General features: G+C 35.1%; 1 protein-coding gene across 4 annotated transcripts in view; it reads right to left on the bottom strand.

The window, feature by feature from the left end:
* The window catches only part of DIAPH2 (diaphanous related formin 2), a 251,721-nt gene that overhangs the window by 118,964 nt on the left and 111,450 nt on the right, over positions 1 to 21,307 (bottom strand). For all 4 annotated transcript variants that reach the window (XM_082323488.1, XM_082323489.1, XM_082323490.1 and 1 more), the window contains 2 exons: positions 20,373 to 20,502; positions 5,735 to 5,858 (listed from right to left, as the gene is read on the bottom strand). In XM_082323488.1, coding sequence (XP_082179614.1) covers positions 5,735 to 5,858; positions 20,373 to 20,502 — 254 coding nt within the window. The remainder of the gene's footprint in view (positions 1 to 5,734; positions 5,859 to 20,372; positions 20,503 to 21,307) is intronic.

Raw genomic sequence — 21,307 nt, 5'->3', positions numbered from 1 at the left:
ATGCTGAGATTCTGATTCAGAATATATTTGTTTCTTCCCTAGTGGCATGCTATAAGAGATTCTGCAGCACAGTGGTTCGTACAAGAGAATTATCCGTTGATGTTTAGTGCACATTAAATATTATCCAACATTCTCGGTGCATAAAAGTCCCTCCCCCCCCTTAAAGCAGACTTCTCCCCAGATCATTTCACTACCACTGAAGTACATCAACTAAGGAAGTAATAAAACTCACATCTAGTTGCGAGTCAATAGGCATTATTAAATACAACTATGAGCATAAATACATATCAACTGAGAATATATGCCTTTCAAGAAGGTAGCTTTTTATTTCATAAAAAGGATTCTGTTTTAATGAATGGTGTTGATTTCTGAAAATTAAAATTAGTTCACAAATCACCCTTGTTCTATTTCATGATAAGACGAATACACACTGATTTGAAACTTTTTTATCTGCAGTAATTTTCGTTCCTTCATTCATGGTTCCCTTAATTTTGCAATTCTCTAAAAATAAGCTTTTAATTCTTCACATGTATGCAATTAGTTTGAAAAACCAAGCGGCACTATTTATTGCTCTGGTAGGCAAAAGATTTTAACAAGATTAGGCATGTTAACATCTCTTACTAGGGTAAATGCTACAGCTGAAAAACAGAAGAGCTATACAAAATCTTCCTTAAAGGACATATTAGTACACCTAGGATACATTATATAAATAAATTAATGTAAGACTGTTTATAAGCTATATGATCATCCAAAAGCAACACAGCAAAAAGTCAGTCTCTCTGACTAGCAGGATAACAAGAAGAATGAGCCTAAGGGGCAGCGATCAAACAGCGTGCCCTCCTGCCACCCCAGCTCTCCCACTCCTCCGTCTCCTCAGCACAAGGCTCCTGCCTCTTCTCTGCAGGACTCAGCCTTTGCCCCTGGGGGTGCGTGCGCACGGCGGGAGGGGGGAAGAGGTGGTGTTTATTATTTATGTATCTATAGTTCTCAGTCAAAATTAATTAATAAGTTAACTCTGTACAACTTTCCATTACTCCCTCTGAAAAAGCTTTTCATTCTGTTGTCTTTAATCTTTCTTAATAACATTTAAAGTTAAACCCCGTTAATCTGAGTATCTTCCTCAATCCCCAACTAGACACTCATGTTTTAAGATCACTAAAAAGAAAACAGCATATACACCTACGGCAAGTAAGTCTAAAATTCAGAGTCTTTCATTAAAAAAAAATCTTAAATTAGACACACAAACACTGAAATAAAACGAGTGAAAGCCGGATTTGTCATTGTTGTAATTACTTTTCTAAACTGTTGAATCAGACTCCCCCGTGCTGCATGGAGCTGGGCTAATTATAAAAGAAATACAATTCTACCCATGGATCAGATCATGAAGAAGCTGTCTCAAGAATCACACAACATAAAGTTATTTAATATAGCACGAAATTCACAGAAAGAATATTTGAATCCTTTTTTTTTCCCCCTCCCCATTAACCAGACTATTTTCTACTTTCTGTTATAGCACAGCTGTAATCCCCAGTTTGAAATCAACCGTTTCTGGTGGCCAACCATACAGGTCAGCTTCGTGATGCCAAACACTTCAGAGAGTGCTGTAAGCATTCCTTAAAACTTAGGCAATTAAACACGTAAAGAAAATCCTAATATAAGGCAAACTAAAATCCCAGCATTATAGCAAGAAAGCAACTATAAAAATCACCTCAGAATCCCACCGAAGCATTTCCATACAGCTATCTCAAGAAGTCCACAGTGTTCACCACAAACAACACAGACACACACTACAAGGTGCAGAACCGCGGCCCAGCAAGTAGTGGTCATGGAAGCAAGTTTGAACTGTGTTTACTAATAGAACGCAAAGTCCCACTACAATGATGGTGCTGACGGAGCCAGGTTTTTGATGTAGAAAAAGAGATACGTGGTATTATATTTTTTACTCTTCACACCTATGAAGCTACAAAATTATTGAAATACTGTATTTAGTTGAAATCAGTATTTCAAATGGATATTAAAAAAAATACCAGTAAAGACTAGGGAAAAAAGTCCTAAACTAAAGAACTGAATCTACTTTGTTATTGCAGATAAATTTAAGTAACCTGATCACAGTATAAAAATTCTGACATGGAGGAAAAGATACCTACAAACAAACAGGTCCCAAAAAACTTCAAAGATTATTAAAGTGTCACGATTGCTAGAAACTGAAACCACAAGGAGTCAAACCAGATCATTATGTATATTTGAGACAAAAATCATTGGTACAATCTATTACAGACGTAGTAGAACTTATACTAGTTGAATTTGTAAAGTCAAGATTGTATATTGTCATAAAAATATATGGTTTTAGTTAAAAAGAAGGTATGAAGTTGATAGTGGCATTATTTGCTGAGACTGTTCTATTATGCTTGAAATCAAATCAGATGCCCATACTATATCTTACTAATTGTTTATGAAAGATGGCAATCAACCTATAGATACATCATCTGAATTTCTTTCATTATATTAATTGAACTTTATGATCATAAATGGAAAAAATAAAACACCCTTAAGCAGGAAGTCACAGTGACACAATTAATTACAGGGACAATTCATGGCAGTATCTGCACAGCTCTAAAGAAAGTGATATAAAACTGCACGTGTTTCTGTTATCAAATTATTTCATTTAGTTGACTATAATCTTACTTTAAATGTAAAGTATTCAGATAACATCAACTCATTTTCCTCAGTTTATAAATAATAAAAAATAACCGTATCAAGTCAAAATATGTATCAAGTTAGCAGACTGCAGTCAAAACTACATGAACTTAATTCTAACAGCTGTAATTCAAAGTTTGCTAATCCATGAGATATATCTACCTGAACATATTACTTCTGCAACATATTGCAATTTTTTAAACTGGTTGTAGAATAGTAACATACTACTCTTCCTGTCTTTGTACTTAATTCCTAAAGTAGTTTTAAGTTATTTTGAAGCATTCAAGAGTTACATCAAGTAGTATGCACTGAGATGAATGATTGCATGCACTAAATAAACCGATGAAGTGAAATCACAAATTAGCTTGCTTAGAAACAGGTCGAGAAAAAAATCCTAGCTGAAAATGTAAGTAGAATTTCTATTCATCTTTTTGCCACTCACAGTAACAAAAACTTACTTGCTAAAAAAAGTTAAAAACCCTAAAATTAAGTAATTTCTTTCACAGCATTTGCTTCTATATTATGAATATTAATTAATTTATTATTATGAATTAATATTATGAATGGTATTTTTACTGTAATTGATCTCCTACCTTAGTATGATAGCAAGCAATATTCCTTTCATATTCCCTGAAGAAAGTCACATCCACAATTACCGGTAAACAGCTTTGTTTACTAGCAGGAACAGGAAAGAGAAACTATGCCTTTAATTATGATAGAATTTCTGCATCCTAGAACTCTCTACTGAGAGATGATTTATGTTCAGCCGCATCTCAAATGTTCTGAAACACTCAAGCACTTAGAGAGATGTTCAGCCTGAAATTCTTTAACTTTCTAATCTTGGTGTGTGCTACCAACAACAATTCTTCAACAAGCTGAAAGAAACAAAAGAAATATATACTGAAGACTAAGATGTCTCCCCCGCCTCTTAACATTTATTTTTTCAATCTAAAAAAAGGGGGGAGTGTAGAAAATTTAAAAATATTCAATGATAAGCAGAAACAAATTTGATCACTTGACATAACTGGAGATGACTTTCTAAAAAAGAAAATCACCATTTATCAGGTCATCTATTAATTATGAAAACATAAATCCTTAGGCAGAACCAGTTCATTTCTTACAGTCTTATCTATTTTGTCAAGCCACCAAATTCACTAGTATGATAAAAGCTATCAGACATCTACAGTTCAGGGTGCCTATATTAATTACCAGGAACTGGTAATCTAGCTGTGACATCAATGTACGTGCACTGAAGCCAGGCTGCCCAGGAGACTTTCAACAATTAATTTTCAAAAATTTCATAGGGTCCTCATATTTTTGCTAATACAAAAACGCATTAGTACTTTTTTTAATCTCTTTTGCATTGTCAGATGATCCTTCTTCTTTAAGAAATTCAGGTGCTAAACCGCAGAGCAGAAAAAGGTAAACACTACCTACCTGGCTCTTTTTTGTCACCAAATCACTTGAGTGATGCAAATTATTTTTATAAGAACAGTAAATACATAGGTAGCAAAACAACCAATGGCAAAGTATTTACTCAACACAACTGAAAAATAATGTATATAACCTGTAAAACAGAGCTGTCAAGCTTCACAAGAAAACACAGTTGCAGAAGGTGCATTTCAATATGTTGGTTTCATTTATGAACAAAAGTGGGGCTTACTTGACAGTATTCAGCCTACACACATGACGACAAGGCAAAGGACAATTACAAGGCAATATCGTAAGATTTTCTTATGTGAATGTATCTCAGGGAAATAATAAGCTTTTTTTTTTTCTTTTTTTAATAGCAGAACTGATAAATGTGATTACTAGGCAAGTCTCCTAACCTTGCAAATAAGACAAGGTGGAAGAGAATATGTAAGTAACAAGAAACAATTTTCCACTTAGTCATGAGTTGTCTCCCTTAAGCTACTTTTCTGCAGTCTTGTCAGAAACTTAAAATAAATCCATATAGAGAAGATATTAAATATCTTCTTGTAAATTTCTGTCACTGAATCCATTCAGATGGTTAATCCTGCTAAAATTTACTTTCCAAATACACAGTAGTTAGGAGAACCTCTTCGTTACACCCACCTACTAAATGTGATGAGCAGCTATGAATGGTTCTAGACATCAATCCTCTTTTTTTTTTTTTTTTTTTTTCTTTTTCCTTTGAAAAACCCACAAAATCATGACTTCTGTTTGGTTGGAGTAAGAAAGAATAGATGTCACATGAACTATGTGAGCTTCTATAAACGCACAAAATGCCTTGGACTTGGCCATGTACCATATGCCAAATACTTCCACATATATAGAAATGTGCTTTGTGCAAAATAAAAACCTCCAAATTTCTTTTAAGAAAAAAAGGGACTTTTGCTTAGTCTTTTTCACAGTTTTGTGAGCTTCTTGCATCTACAGTATACTTTACTTGTTACTTTACACTTTTGAGCAAAAGTAAAGCTGGATATATTAAAATTTTGGAGGGAAAACAGGCTTGACAGTCATCATTTGGTATCCTCCCACAGATTTTACTTACCAGTGCTTGAAGAACCTACAGTCCCTACTCCCTACAGAAATAAAAGGACAAATCACACTTGAGTACAAAACATGGAAATACTTTTTCTCTAAAATGATCTGTTAAAAATAAATAAATAAAAACTATTAACAAAATTCATACTCTCCCCTTCAAAAAACAACACATCTGAAGCTAAAATAATTAATACTCTGCTGCTGACAGTTTTCTAGATTGAAACGATTAAACAAATATCACTAAATCCCATTCTTTAAGGCAAAAAGACATACTACTATCTTTATGACCAGCCACTATACTTACTTCAAGAAAGCTATCTGGTTTTCTCCCTTGAAGGTCTGATTATAAATGCTTTAAGCTATACTCAGTTATGTTTTCTTACGTTCAGCACATTCTGTTATGCTTTTCTCTGCACTAGAATAAAAGCAAGGAAGAGGAGACTTAAAACTTATTTTCAAATTGTAAATACTTAACCAGACGATCAGAACGTTCAGATCACCAACAAAGACATGCAAAAAGGATATGCTCATCTTTTCCACAAACTTATCATGTTCATCTTGTGTTTTAGGGAAATTCTCGATGTCATTTTCTAGGCGCTGGATCTGATGGTTCATTGAATCAAGGTTGCTCTTCAGAGTTTGGGCTGAAACTAAGAAAAAAATGACAATGAGTAAAAAGCTTCCAGATTCCAGAAAGGGTATCAGAAAGGGAAAAAACAATGTCAGTATAGTCTTGAGGAGAATGATTCCATTAAGTAGACTCACATTTTTCTGAATTACTGCTCATAAAAATCCTACTTTTCATAAAAATTAAGTGAAAATATCTAATGTAATATACCAAATCATCATATTTAATGTTGAAATGTCACCACTTAATTCTACCATTAGTTCAAATGATTCAATTTCTATTTAAATTTATTGGTAAAAATCCTAATATTTCATTCTTTTAAATCTCATTCAAAGATTAAAAAGTAACTAAGGTTCAAAGAGATTTTACCTTATTAATGCATGTACATGGTTAAATGAATGATCTTATTAACGCATGTACAGAAATGATTTAAGGAATAGACATGGAGAAAAGATCAAATATTTTTCTTTTATTGAAATTAAACTGATTTCTAGAAACCAACATCTGTGAAACTCTATGTTAACATCAAAGGTAGATTTGAATAATAAAAGCTACTGATAATTAAAAAGAAGTAAAGGACTCACAGTACAGCACCAAAAAAAAAAAAAAAGAGGCTACTCTAAAGAAAGACTGCTTACTCTGTCATATTCTATTCTAATGTAAACCACTATTTCTAAACAGCCACTAATTGATACATCCTGAGAGAAAACTCCATTGGAAACCATGACCTCACAATTTTGAAGGTGAAGCAATACCATACCACAAAGAAATTCCAGAACCAGATGAACAGTGACAGAATCTCTGCAGAGAAGCCCCTGGTCAAACTGTAATACTAAAACAAACTGAACCCATAATATTGAGTTTTATGACATAATCCATAAAGTCCACTTATCATTCCCAATTTAATCACAAACAGCAGTTTGACAAGCACTTCCTCTCAATTTAAAGATGCATTTTAGAATCAAATTCTCTATTCTGTTCTTTGTCTTCTCTTGCATAGTTTACAAATACGACCTTTCAAGAACAAGCAGACAATCTCAACACCACCTTTCTCCAAAGAGCACTGCAACATTTGCACCATTTCATGTCCTTTCTCGAAACTGAGTACAGAATATTTCAAGTATACTCTGTTTCAGAGGCGATTTATACTTTACAAACTACTTAATCTTTAGTGACAGTGCATATAATCCTGGTCAGTTCTCAGAAAACAGCGCCACAAACTTTTGATATGTGGAACCAGAGGCAAGAACATCCAGCACTTTATCTGCTCTTCAGTAACTGGCCAAGTCAACGCTCTTTATTGACTGCAGGCAGCTGCTCTACAAAGCTAACACTGTAGATTTGCGTCCCAGCTAACCCAAGGATTCTTTGTGTGCTCACGATAAGCACAGGACTTTTTCCCCCCACCACCACTTTTTATTATTTTTTGACAGTAACCCATTTGTCCAAAAGTTGCATAGAGCTTTTTTCAAAAGAATGGTTTATTTTCCTGTTTCCTTGTAATTTAAAAAGTTGTGCTGTGTCCATATGATATTAAATAGTAGCAGGAATTTGATTCAAGATGGCTTGAAAAACAGTATACAGGAAATAAAAATCCTGTAAATAAGAAACCTGTTCCCAGAACAAAATTAATTCTATATTCTTGGTAAGTAATGATTCATATCAGCCATAACACCACTGATTTAACTTTTCACAAGCATGTTCAAACACATAAGGCACCAATACAGCTGTCTTTATTACAGACATAATCTTGATTTTAATTTCAATTTTATCTATTTTATACTAGGTGCCAAAGGAACTATTAATCATGTAATCTTAAAATTATACAGGTTTTTAAGCTTAAATCAGCTGGGGGGGGGATCTATACTGAACATGGCATCCTTGTAGCCATTAACTCAACATTCAAGAGCTAACCTTGAAATCAATCACTAAAGCAGTCTGAATAATAAACATTGTTGAAGCTTTTAGGTTATGGCTGCATTAGTTTAATCATTTGATATTATTGTCAGAAAAGGAGCACTCATTTTTGCTTGAACTGAAGAACTTGAATTACTCTAATATTTTTTATAAGCTGTTATGTAGTTGGTTAGGGAGACAAACAGCACTGAAGTAAAATGCTAGAACTCAAAAATAAATTAGGAGGACGCAAATGATAATTTTTTTGGTAAAAAGAATAGCAGCTGTAAGTAAATAGGCAACATAACAGATAAAGTTTAACTGTTTTCAGCAATTTGAAAATATTTAAATGCATGACTGGTTGGCAAGAGTAGTAGTTTATTTTTGTCTGAAATTTAAAAATGCAAAGAAATTTAGCAAGCAACGACAAATAAGAATTCTTAGCCTCTGTGATTAAAATGGAAGAAAAGCATTCTCAGCAACCCTATTTTATAAAACTAACTTCAGAAAACAGTTTAGATTAGGTGCATACTGACTTCACAAGTATGAAGGAACTCGATCTAAGCAAGAAGGCCGCATTCAAAAGCTGTGCTTCCCATAACTAACTTCTATATTCGCACTGAATTATCAAAAAGCACTGTAGAATATTCATTTTCATTCACTTTTTTTTGCCTAGCCCAGGCAAACGTACAAGTTTCTGTTCAAGCAATTTATGAAGCTGTTGTTCTGCAAGTCAAGCTTAAAAAGACTACATAGCAGGAAACATATATATAGACTATAATAAAATATCTCCATTTCCTCCCATCAACCGTTTTATTAGAGATTTACTACTTAAGTAATGTGAAGAGGAGGCAACATGAATACCTTTTACTCTTTCAGGGAAAATCACGTGAATTTCTTAAAAGTCTTGCAATGTTTTAATTTATGAAAGCATAAAATCTCCTTGAGACAAAATGCCCTTTCTTTGAATCCACTCCATAAATACACGTACTAAAAAGCCCGTGTCTATCACTATACTCCTCAAAGCTGGTGATCGCAAGACAAAGGCTTGTTCACCTGCAATTTCCCCATCGTTCTACATGAAAATTAGGCATCCTAGTACAACTAGTGTAAAAATCTACATGAAATGTAGCATTTGGTCTCCAGTGGCACACAAGAACTGTTCAAGAACCATTACTGGGAAAGCCTCTCTGTAGCAGTAATTACATTACTATTCCATTTAATGTTGCAGCAAGAGAGAGCAACCAACTAAATCCAGTACACAGATATCTGATTTCAAGATAGGCACAATGAGATGAATACTAAAAAACACAGCAAAGGGGGAAAAAAAAAACAAAACAAAACAAAACCCACCATCAATAACCAGAAGAAACCCTCCATAACCCACACAGACTCTACAACGAGCAGTCCCAAAAAAAGGAAGCAGCCTGCAAGAAGCCTGGACATTTCCCTGTATTAGCGGCAAAGATAAAAATATATGCCACATTTCAAAAGTAAAACAAATCAACAGCAATAAACAACCCACCTCACCTCCCTCACAGCTTTACAGGATAATTAAGACCCCCATCTATAGTGGAAAGGTCAGCATTTAAGAAGTGCGAAAGCTTGAGAAGTCAAAAGAAAGTCAAGTTTGCTGACATGGGGAAGAGTGGAGGCAGGTGGCATAAACACATTTAGAAAAGGATTATTTAGATTCACATACAACAGATCCATAAACAGATATCCAAAGGAATAGGCGGGGATGTAACGCGTAACACGTCTCTGAGAACACGTGCGGATGGTGGGGGGCACAGGCTGCCGAACTGCCGTGGTCTCCCCGAATACCAGGCCTCGCTGCCAGCGCCGGACAGAGCATCAGGCTGCGTGGACCACTGCTCCGGCCCAAGAGGGCACTTCGTACGTTCTTATACCTCGAGTCCAAAACACACATAAACCCCAAAAATCTATACACAGACCCATCTGCAGGGCCAAAGAGAGGAAAAAAGGCAGCAAGATTTCTCAATCTGTGCCAAGCTGTATCACCCTGGCCCCTTATTTAGCAATAAGAAAAGACTGGCTTGTGGAGAGCTGCTGCAACTCTAAGGTGGAAAGAAATACAGCATCTTTAACATATATACCTCAAACCACTGTAATAAATGGATTTATGAGATGGAGGAAAAATTCAATACCAGAAATTAAACATGTATATGTCAACTAACTAAAGCATTTTCACACAGAATTACCATTAACATATAGGATTAATACAAACAAGGTGAATATGAAGTTATGCGTATTAATATATTGGCAGATTCTTTTTCATTTCAGTGGAAGAGTAATATAAGCACCTAGATTTATCAATATTCTCTCTGCACAAATCCTGAATGGAGCTCAGTTAATCACACATCATTAAGTCTACGACTGACTAAAAGATTATTTTGTTTATTATTATTTATTTATAATAGAAATCTGTGAAGAAGAGAAAGCACAATGTCATTTTGACATGAAAGGTGATAATTTTTTTCTTCACTTTACTATTTTCCCTGTATTAATTCCTCCTCTGTAGAAAAAAAAAAAAGGAAAAAAAAACCAAAAAATCTCATCCACTTATTTTGGAGAAAGCAGTTGCACAGACTGCACACTAAGGAAGGCTTAGTGAATGTCTGGTAGACCACTTTAGTCCTAGAAAAAATGCTCCAAGCAGTTAATCCCATGTTAATGTCAAATGCTAGCTAGTCCCCACAGTCAATCTAAGCATTTTATATTTACAGTAATACAGTAATAGTACCAAAGGACAGACTAATCCTTTCCAAAATAAGATTGCATCAGACTAGTCATCCCCTATAACAAGGGGTGGAATGATACCTTTTGATTAGGTGCAGTGTCTCTTGCATAATAAATGCAAAGGGTCTCTGACCACGATGCCAAACAGGCATGGCCATGTCCACGTTTACTAAAAACTGTAGAGAGCCAATGATATAAATGACTTCAGTAAGCAAAGGGAAGTCTGTATGAAGCAAATGAACTAGTGGATTTGTAAGTCTAGACACTATTTGCACCATAACTACATTCTGAGCACACTAATGATTATTTATTTCTTATTGCCTGAGGGCAGGTGGAAGTAGTCTTTCAAAAAGTCTGAAAAACAGTTTGAGGGGAAATGGGTGAGCAAGTACACGATCTGCAGGAATTACAATCATTGATTACTCAATTCATACCAGTAAGTAAGTTTATATTTATTAAGAGAATAAATGTTCTGTTTGTGTTAGGTTAACAGTGCTGTTACAGCCTACCTGAGGATTCTGAGTACCACAGTGTGTGTGTGTGTGTGTGTGTGTGTGTGTGTGTACGCACACATGTATCTCAGAATATGCCTGTATATTACATGTGTGTGTATATATGTACATATACTGTGATAAATATCTCACAGGTATACACATGTATACATTCATATATGTATTTTTTGTGTGATACAGGTGATAAGTATATCTCAGGCATGTATGGATACACGTATTGTGTGTGTGTACATGTTCTACATGTGTATACAAACACACACACACGCACATATATACACCTCTATCTGTGATACATACCACAGCATGCTTGTATCACACAAAACAACTCATACTTGAAGCTCCATGGCTGAACAGCTTCCAGACTTGAAAGCAGTACGGCTCCCTTGAACATGTTATTTCTCAAGTAATTAACAGGTCACTATTCATACTAGAAATCTTTCCTAACACAGCTATATTCTATACAGGACACAAACTATGATCAAGCATGTTGTCGCACTTTGATATACAGATATACCATTGTGCTAAAAAGGTAAATCCAGCATTAGAAGAAGGACTCGGAAAAGCATGGTACAGATTTGGCTTCGGTCATATTTCTTCCTCAATACTAGAGGGGAAAAAAAAAAAACCCTGTAGATACCACATGCATTATTTCCTTTATTAGAAATGAGGTCTTCACTACATGCTAGTGTGATAGACCTAGAACAAACTTCAACAGTAAAAATAACTCTGCATTGAAATATTTTTCCCAGGAAGGACACTGAACTTAATCATTACAAGTTCTGAAGAAGAAACTAGACGAACAGCCAAGACAGGTGGGATCAAACAAACTCTTAAGATTACAGCCAACCAAGTCTACTATTGACAACAAGCAAACACTCCTCTTTCCAGATAAACATCATGTGTTTTTAATGGAACTTAGGCAGAAGTAAAGAAGTATTTAAAACTACATTTTTAGGCCAACAGTGTCTGAATTTCAAAGCAGAACCCCAAATACGGCAAAAGCAATTATTATTAAGTTCCTAAGCACAAAAGAAATGTTAGAAATGCTTAGGGGTGGAGGTTTAAACACCTTGGGATCAAAGGGAAGAAACGAGAGAGTATCCTAACTAGCTAGGGCACATCACCATCCTCTTCTTCCAAAAAAAAGGTAGGCTTTCTGACACAGACTACTTATGCTTAACAGTCAATACATCATGCATAATACGCTTTTTTCCTGTAAATCTTCCACAGATTTTTCCCTGAACCTTTTAAAGTTTAGGACAAACACCAACTCTGCCCAAATGGTAACGTTTTGTTTATATATTGTCACAATGTACTGTAAATGAAAACATGAAACTGGAAAAAGCTTTAAAATAGAATTTTTAACGGATACATTTCACACATAGATGTGCATTTATACTTCTAATTTGCACGTTAAGATCTCAGTCACCAGCAGGATGTCTGCATTTTAGTTGCCTTACCACAACATTGATATAGAATGGTGAAGGAAGGCAATGACACAGCTATGCTTTGTCATTTCAGACTTCTACAGTAAACTGATTATCTGAGTTAACCACAGATAAAGCAGTTGTGCATGGATTCTATTGTCCTGTCCATTTGCAAGCAGAGGTGAACCACAATTTTAAGATAAGAGCACCTTGTAACAAGTCCAGCCCCAAGTAGCTCCTGGCTTTAGAGTTTAATGAGAGATTCAGTCTATAATTATCTTTCAGTCTGAGATGATGTTTAATGAGGCATGTATGTGTAGAAGCTCTAGACTGCAATATTCTTCTCCATCTACAGAGAGAAAGGAAGGAGATTTATCAATCCCTACCGGAGGGGGGGGGGAAAGCACGCCCCCAGACAAAAAAGGGTCACAATCTCAACTGTGATCAAGACCTAAAATCATCACAATACAAATGTTTACAAATGTATGTGACATCTTCATATGTCTTATCACAGAAAGAAAACAGCTATATCTGATACAATTTAAGAAAAGTATGACAGATTTTAAACATGCATCTGGAAAAAACTATACCACACAAGCTAAAAGGTTATAAAAAACAAAATTCGGGTACAAATTATGAACAGATTTTCAGCTTCTCAGAATAACAATAACAGCCATCTAAAGTGAGGAAATTTAATTTAAATATTACACGTGCTGAAGTGCAAATGCCATTAACAAGCTTGCCTTGACAAGTGAGATAGTGCGGGGTGGGGGGGAAGCAACATTGCCTGTTAGGCCTAAAATCAGAAACGTCATAAGCAGCATGTCTTCTCTCCTCTGGAGCTGAGGAAATTACAAACAGTGCTCATAATCCTGGAACACTCAATATATTCACAGAACAAAAAGAGAAATTTCTGAATAGCTTATGTTTAATATCAACATATGTACAGAACTGTACTCTGGTTTAGGGAACGAATCTGATTGTCTCAGTTCCAGCAATTATGTGCCTATGTACATGTTTTAAGAATAAAAGAGTAATTCTGATTCACATAACACAACTTACTGAGACATTAAGAATCAATTATGAATGACAAACAGTGCATTAGGAGCCCAAAATGCATTACCGCTATCACTATTGACATGAACCAGTTGTTAAAACTCCTTTCCAAAGCACAGTACAGCATGAAGTCATTGATCTCCTAAGTGACATATCAGAACATGAAATCTCTTCCTTGCTTTGGACAGGTCACATTATCCAACTCATTACTGACTCAAAATTGTTTACTTCTTAAGGTCAAATTAATTGGCAGCAAAAGACCCCTTTTCTGAAAAAGAAAAAAAACTTCCTGAGCCCGTAAGATTCCTTCTGGTTGAAGCCTGACAAGTGTTACACTTATTTTTGTGACCTGCATAAATTCTGTGTGCACCAACCTCCTACTTTCTCTGAACTCTCTTGTCAACGCCAGCCTTTTCACCTCACTTTTCAGGGTTACCTCACTTAGTAAACTGTAAACAATAGTACATTGTTGAATATAAGCTTTATTAGTTGAATGTGAACTGACTTTTCATATTACAAATAAAAATCTTTTAGAAAACAGATGTCCCAATTTCAGAAACATAACCAGAAGTATTAGAGGTGATCAGTGAGAACAGCATTGTGTTCACCAGCATCCTCCTGGCAATATGGATATCTCCTCCAGAGCACTCCTGAAACTCACTTCACTTTGATATTAATTTAATTACAAATGTCTTTCAAGATCTCAAAAGCTGAGTTAATGTTGAAAACAGAGCTTATAATTACAAAATGTATCTATTAAATGAGCATACTGAAGCAAAACTTTGTGCCAAAGGTATAAGGCAAATTGCAAGTGAGGCCAAGGAAAGAAGCGACTGGGCTTTTGTGTTCTATTCATTGCATCCAGATCTGGAAGCGTTAACCAAACATGTTGAATTCTGCTGTGGTTATTTCAAAAGCCTGTATTTTGCACTGTCACTCTTTCTCCATAGCCCAACTTTACTTGGTTTGTATATGAAACTGATATACACATGCTGTCATTCACTGTGAAGCATCTGTGGCACAGTATATTCAGTGGTGCACGTGTGCAAAAATCTCAGAAGTAAGGAATACAAAGAAAGAGAAGGAGCAAAGCTTTTGTAACACAACAACCTATCTGTTGTTACTAAAAACTTACTAGAGAAGGTGTTGAGCAACTTCATCCACCAGACCTCCCTTCAAGCTCTCAACTTGTAACAGAAGTTTGGTCTTTCCAATTAACTGAAGTGCAAGCCATGCTTCCAGAGGTATAACAGCCTTTCTTACATCAATGAAAGTGCAAATTCAAGAACAGATAAGGAGGGGGGGGGGAAGTAGGTGCTGTTTCATAGCTTCCACCTCTCTCTAGCAGCTGGCATTAAGGAATTCTAAATGGATTACATAATTTGACAAGTCATTTAAAGCAGTCTTCAAATCTGAATTGGTTTAACTACAGTCAGAAATTCTTACACGCTTTAATTTCTTTAATAAGCAACAGCCCATGAGAGTCATTTGAACCATTCTTTACTTTTGCCCTTGATATTTACACTTCAGGGAGAGAAGTGGATCCTTAAGATGCATGCCATACAAAATAACTTTGTTCGATGTAGAATCCAAATTATAGCTTCAAAATTCAGAACTACCACAATTTTGCATACCATTTATTACACATTAGAAGATAGCAACTAAATAAATCCTCAAAATCTCCACAGACTGGGAAAATTTAGTACGCAATTTTGCGGAGTGTAAGCCAATCCAGAATCCTAGAGTCCCCAACAGGATCTCTTTCAGAAATTGCACCTTGGAACTACAACACAAAAACTATCTGTGAAGTTTTTGCTTCCCCGTCTTCCTCACTGACGCTTGTCAATGAAGGAGAACACGTCTGTTGAAAAACTTTTAATGAGATGATGCATAAGCTACCATCAATATGGCGATGCTATATGCAAATATAGGAGTGTTACTAGAGAAAAAAGAGTTTTGGTATCTGATGTATCTAACTGTGTATTTACTACATTCAGAAAAACACATTGAGAGAGTTTCTGACATTTCAATATTGCAGTTTGTGTGAATGAAAAGAATGATGGAAGTCACTATACAGTGCAAGATTGACTTTTGATTATGATGCAAAATGCCAACTTCAGATTCTATTATGGAGAGAAAAGTCACAGATGCAGGCATTAAATTTTTCACACCAGAAGGCATTGTCTATTTTATATCCACTAATGTGCCAGATTGGGCAAAATCTGTTTCAGCAATTTAAACTGTGCAAGGTGGAAAATACTGCAGATCTCTTTGTAAAAACACAGTTTCTTCTACTGCAATGAACTATAAAACTTTTGTTTGACAGAAAAATGGCTACTACTTATGAGTATGTTTTCAATTGCTATACTTTAAAGCAACAGTGGCACAGAAGGTTTTAAAATATTTTCCCCACTCTAAAATTATGGCATTAAATCACAGTGAAGTACCTCTACAGAATTTAAAAATTAATATTTTCTTACAGTATTTGTAATAATATATTAAGTATATACATATTTGCATTCCGCAGTGCTCCTGATTGCTAATGGCCTTTCTAGAGAGATGCCTCAACCATCAGAACCATATGCTTGCAAATTAGAGAAATAAATTTTTTATGTCAACATGAGTGAGAAATCTGTGCTCCTGTTATTAGTACTTTCTAGTCTACTACACAGACATAATTTACCCCCCCCAAGGCATCTTTCACTTGCTTTTAGTCAGAATGCTCTGTGTTTCTTTTAACAATACTTATTAAGTGCTATACTTTTCTATCAGGCACAGAATGCTGTATGTTAAGCACTGGAAAAACCCCTCATTATTTCTGAAAGAGACTTTATTATCTATACTGCATTCACAGTTAAGCTCAGCCCTTCACCTGGAGCTTAGCTGTTCTTGGGAGTCCTACATAACTGCTCAGCTAACCCCAAAACCCATACTCTGTCTATACATATAAGGTAACACGTTACTTTGCCCAACATGTCAGGAGAACATATAGAATGGCCAATGGCCGACTACAGACAACAGCATGCTATATCCACTTGTTTCTGAAGTAAACACCAGTGGGACAACACAAGCTCACAAAACTTCACATGACTCTACACAGCCTAGTAACTCCCGCTCTTGGCAGACAAAGCAAGCAGGTAACGTAAGTATGCCAAGAACTGTTAAACTCGGGAGCAGCCGGACACAACGTTCAACAGACAAAGATATGGTCATGTTTTATTTTAAATACAGGCACAATGTTTAAACCATGAACTGTGATTTATAACTGTTGCTCTTTTAAAATTTGAAATTAGGTTGTTATTATAAAATACATGGCTAATGTTCCTCCTCTTAATTTTATGTGTTATGTATTTATTTTTATGATTTCTGGGATGCTTGACAATCAGAGGAGTTTCAAGTTAAAAAAAATATGTATCTTTTCTAAGGAATTCCAAATTATACATTTTACAATATGATTTTGTCTAGAAATCCCAAACTTGTGATCTGACTTTAGTAAGGTACCTCTTGTTTTTGTGTTGAAGTTTTGTCTGACTGAACCTGCAGAAAGGGATGGAAATTTGTCAGGTGTTTAATAACGCCACAGATTATAAAACGGTATGAACAAATACCATGAAAAGCAGCAACTGGAATAACAAGTAAAGTGAACAAGATAGAAATACGAATAAAGGCTTTGCATAGTTTCATCTGTAGGGGAAGAAGAGCAAAACACTGCAGCCTGGGGGAAGGTAAGCGAATATCACTTCCATCAAAGAATCCAGTTTGTCACAATCTTGTGGGGGTTTTTTTATTGGTTTTCCTTTCATACAATCTGCTTCACGTAAGAAGGAATGCTTTTCCAATAATCTCTTGATAGTTAATCAGTTTGACCTTTGCTTATACCTTCCAAATTAGAACTGTTTCCTAATTTAATTTTACTTTTCATAAACCTCTAGGTTGATCTTCTATCTTTAAAAAGATCAAATATTTTATTATACTGAATATCAGATTATTGAAGATTTTAGTACATGCATGGGCAGTTCATCTAATCCCATTGACCTTTTCATATTAAAATCCAGTTTTATGCTTTATCTGCTATTTGTTGAAAAAAAAAAAAAAAACAAACCAAAAAAACAACAACAAAAAAAAACCACCAACCAACCAACCAACACACATACATCCGTTGTTCGGATGCTGGTTCTTTACTCTTACATGAAAATTAAAGCAAAACACGACTTTCTTTTTATTTACATGGAACTGAGAAAATGCACCCAAGATTTAAAAGAAGTGGAACATGGCAAGTCTTGTACTTGGAATTTTATGTATAGTTCAAACTACAAGGCTGCCTTCTGCCTAAAAGGTAAGAAGCATACATCTCAAGTAATCAGACTGTCACCTGTTTTGCTCATATTTCCTTACTTAAAATTCATACAGAGATAACATTTGCTGGTAGATTTACTTCTGTTTTATGTATAACTAAGTGATGTCAAGGTCCTAATATCTGTAGCCAATTTATTCCAAAAGAAGCCTCCTACAGGAGAAATAAACCTAACTGTCCATCCCTGAAACCACTGGCTTATAAAACACCAAACACTAAATAGAAAGTGAAAATATTCTCTTCCACACCAAGCATGTTAACTACCTACACAGAAAAAATGACCACACATGACAGAGCAGATGAACATTACAATTAAACAAAACAAAAGTACCACCATGGGGAACAGTTGAAGCAAGTTGCACAAATCTCATTTATTCTGCCAAAAATCTGCTTTGTTACAGAGAGCAAAGAAGGGCTGAAAGGGAAGTTTCGGTCATTAAAAATGAACAGTAATTTATGCTTCTGATAAGAAGTCAGCGCTGTTCATAGGAAACTTAATGAGCTTTTAACTTACAGAATGAAACAAATTTAACTGCAATAAAACCTTTCTCGTATAAATTCTAAGCAACAGGATTATTAGTGACTTTGCTCTCATCGATATGCTTTCTCTCTTTTGGATGCTATAGATTAACTAAACTTTACTAACCCTTTTGGTTTAATTCCTCAAGCCAACTTCCAGAACATCAGAGGCTTTGAATCAAACTATAAAAATCTCAAAGCTGCAAGGTAAAGTGTTAGCCACAGGAGAAAATTAATAAAAGATCATCAAATGTGCCTAGTAAACCATAAGGCTTTGTAAAGAATTTTACAAGAGACGCAGGAAGAAAAAGACTAAACTTAAAAAAATCACCTCCAGAAAAGAATTATCAAGTAGTAGAAAACAGTTCTGGAATTTAGATAAGATGACAAACTGCTATTTCACTAATCACTATACTACTCTATCCTGGGTCCTTGTGAACACATTGGCCAGACCAGTGACCCTTACTGTGTAACACCGGGGGAGAAAAGAAGAGAAGAGAAGAAAAAAAAAAAAAAAAAAAAAAAAAAAAAAATCGGTTTGAGGAAGTTATCTGACTCCATGACAGAGGCCAGGAACAAACAACATTGACTGTCAACAGAAAAATTAATAGTATTTGTAAAAAATCTTTGTGTCATATCCATAGTAGTGCTCAGATATAAGTAGCCAGCTGTACGTTGTTTAAGCATGCACCTTTATTTTTATAGATACGTGTGTGTATATATATGGTACATTCAAGATGGTAACGTACAAGTTATCTCTTCAGTCTCTATACTGCCTTAAAACACAATACCATCCTCAACGCGATAAAGACAGATCAGTTCCATTTTGTCAATAGGCATTCATGCCAATGAAATATTCATCAGCAAAGAGGAAAGTAAAGCATGAAGACATTTAATTAATACAAGTAAAACTTAGTTTATATGCAGAAAAAAAAACATGGAAAGGTACTTGCAAAGTTTAAGAAAGAGCAAAAAAATTGTATGACAAAGACAATCACATAAATCTGTGAAAAAGTCAGAGATGAAACAATAGCAAAGTTAGGTTGATTGATGAACTATTCCCTAAGTCCTTGGGGAAACAAGAGTTCTGCTCTCACTAGACCAAAGTTTAAGACAGAAGATCACAAACTGAAAGAAAATGATGGCCTAATTAAAAAAAGTATCTAACAGCTAACAGACACTGACTGATAACACTGGGGGGGGGGCAGGGGGGAGAGACAAAAATTTGCGAGAGAAAACCTGGATAGAGCTAGTGGAAATGTGTATCCAACTTCTCTTCCCCTCTCTTTCTCTTCATGTTCTTGTGGTCCCCCAAGTATTTATCTTCTGATGAATCAGTAATGGCCAGTCAAAATAAAAGTTTGCGTTATCTTCATCAACCCCTATCACATAGCCTTTGCTTCCATAGCTAAGCAACAAGGGTGCTAAGCAGCACAGCGTATTTCACATAAAAAAAAAAAATCCACCAACAAATGAATTAAGTTTTCTATCAGATTCACCAGGCTATACTGTTGACTGACCAAGAATAAAATCAGTATTAATCATTGACTGTATACTATAATTAAACTATATATTTCATATACAGTCTGGGAACTTTAGAAAGCATATTTGTTATTCTCCATTCAGGTGTTAAATCAAGGGTTAAAATGAGAAACATACTGTGCACGTACGCACGAGCATTCACTCTCAAGCAACAAGACTTCAAAGGCTTAATGGTAAACTCAACATCGTCATTACGCTGCTTACACAACTTCTGATATGTGATTTTGTAAGCACTTCACTGAAATATGCTGTATGATTTCCACAACCTACTTCAGAAAAAGAAAAGTTACTTTATTACTGTTTTTCCTCTCCTCACTTTTTCTCGGGTCAATAAATACCAGAAAAGCAAAATCCATGTGGATTACCAATGCTTAGAGGTTACATAATCCTACAATCTAAAATGGAATGTTGGAAGTATTTAATGTCAAAGCAAACAGCTATTACCTTTAGGTGTTTATCTATTTGCTTACCTTTACTTGCACTCTCAACATGCTGCAATTCATCTGGAAATTTTAAGATGTCCCGGTAATTCTCCTCGCAGACTTCTGCCAGAAAATGCAATAGGGTTGTTTTCTGATCTGTTGATTTAGTATCTCGAATCTAAAAAGGGAACACAGGAGAAAACAAAAAGAAAAAAATATCACTTTTTTTCATAAAATGTTTAAATAAAGTGAATATTGTAGATGCAAACCCATTAGAAAAAAGTTACCTACACTGGTTGCCTGCAAATAAAACAAATTATTTAAAAAATGAAATTTCTGCAATTCCTTATAATTTAAGACTACAAAGGCAATCTATCCCTATGCTGTATTTTTTAAAGAACAATTAATTTATGCTGAGAACAAAACCTGAAGACAGTCCAAAAAGTTCTAGATTTTAGCAACGCCAGTTCAGAATGCTCACTATGAACAGAGATCAAACAGAACAGAAATTAGTTCATTCCTTCAATGCCTCCCACCGCCGGATTTCTTAAGGAATCCCTTTGAAATGCTGCATAACTGGACAGCATGCTAAAAGTCAGAATTTGCTCTTTTACCAGTCAAGTTACAGAAACTCCTTGTTGTAACTCCACAATTTTTTATCGAAGCAAAATCTAAAGCATGCTGCTTTATTCTAAAGACTTTCAGACAACTTCCATACAGACATATGAAATAAATGCACCCCACCTTACTGGAATACAAAATGGCAATAGAAAAGCAAAGGTAAATCTAACTGCCAGTAAAGGAAATTTAATACGTCCAGTTTTATTTATGAAAAGCTGCAGGGAAATTGTGCACAGTGTGAAGAAATAGGTAATTGCATATTTTCACTATCCTCTCAACTGCAGAGGCAATTTTTAGTGGTCTGAAATAAACTAGTCTTCTTGAAGGTGATAAGACCCTCTGTTCTCCATTAACCTAACTTC

The sequence above is a fragment of the Platalea leucorodia genome (assembly GCF_965183815.1).
Source record: "Platalea leucorodia genome assembly, chromosome: 10".
In the NCBI taxonomy this organism is placed as follows: Eukaryota; Metazoa; Chordata; class Aves; order Pelecaniformes; family Threskiornithidae; genus Platalea; species Platalea leucorodia.
The sequence above is the reverse complement of the archived record's forward strand: the minus strand, read 5'-3'. Positions and strand labels throughout refer to the sequence as shown.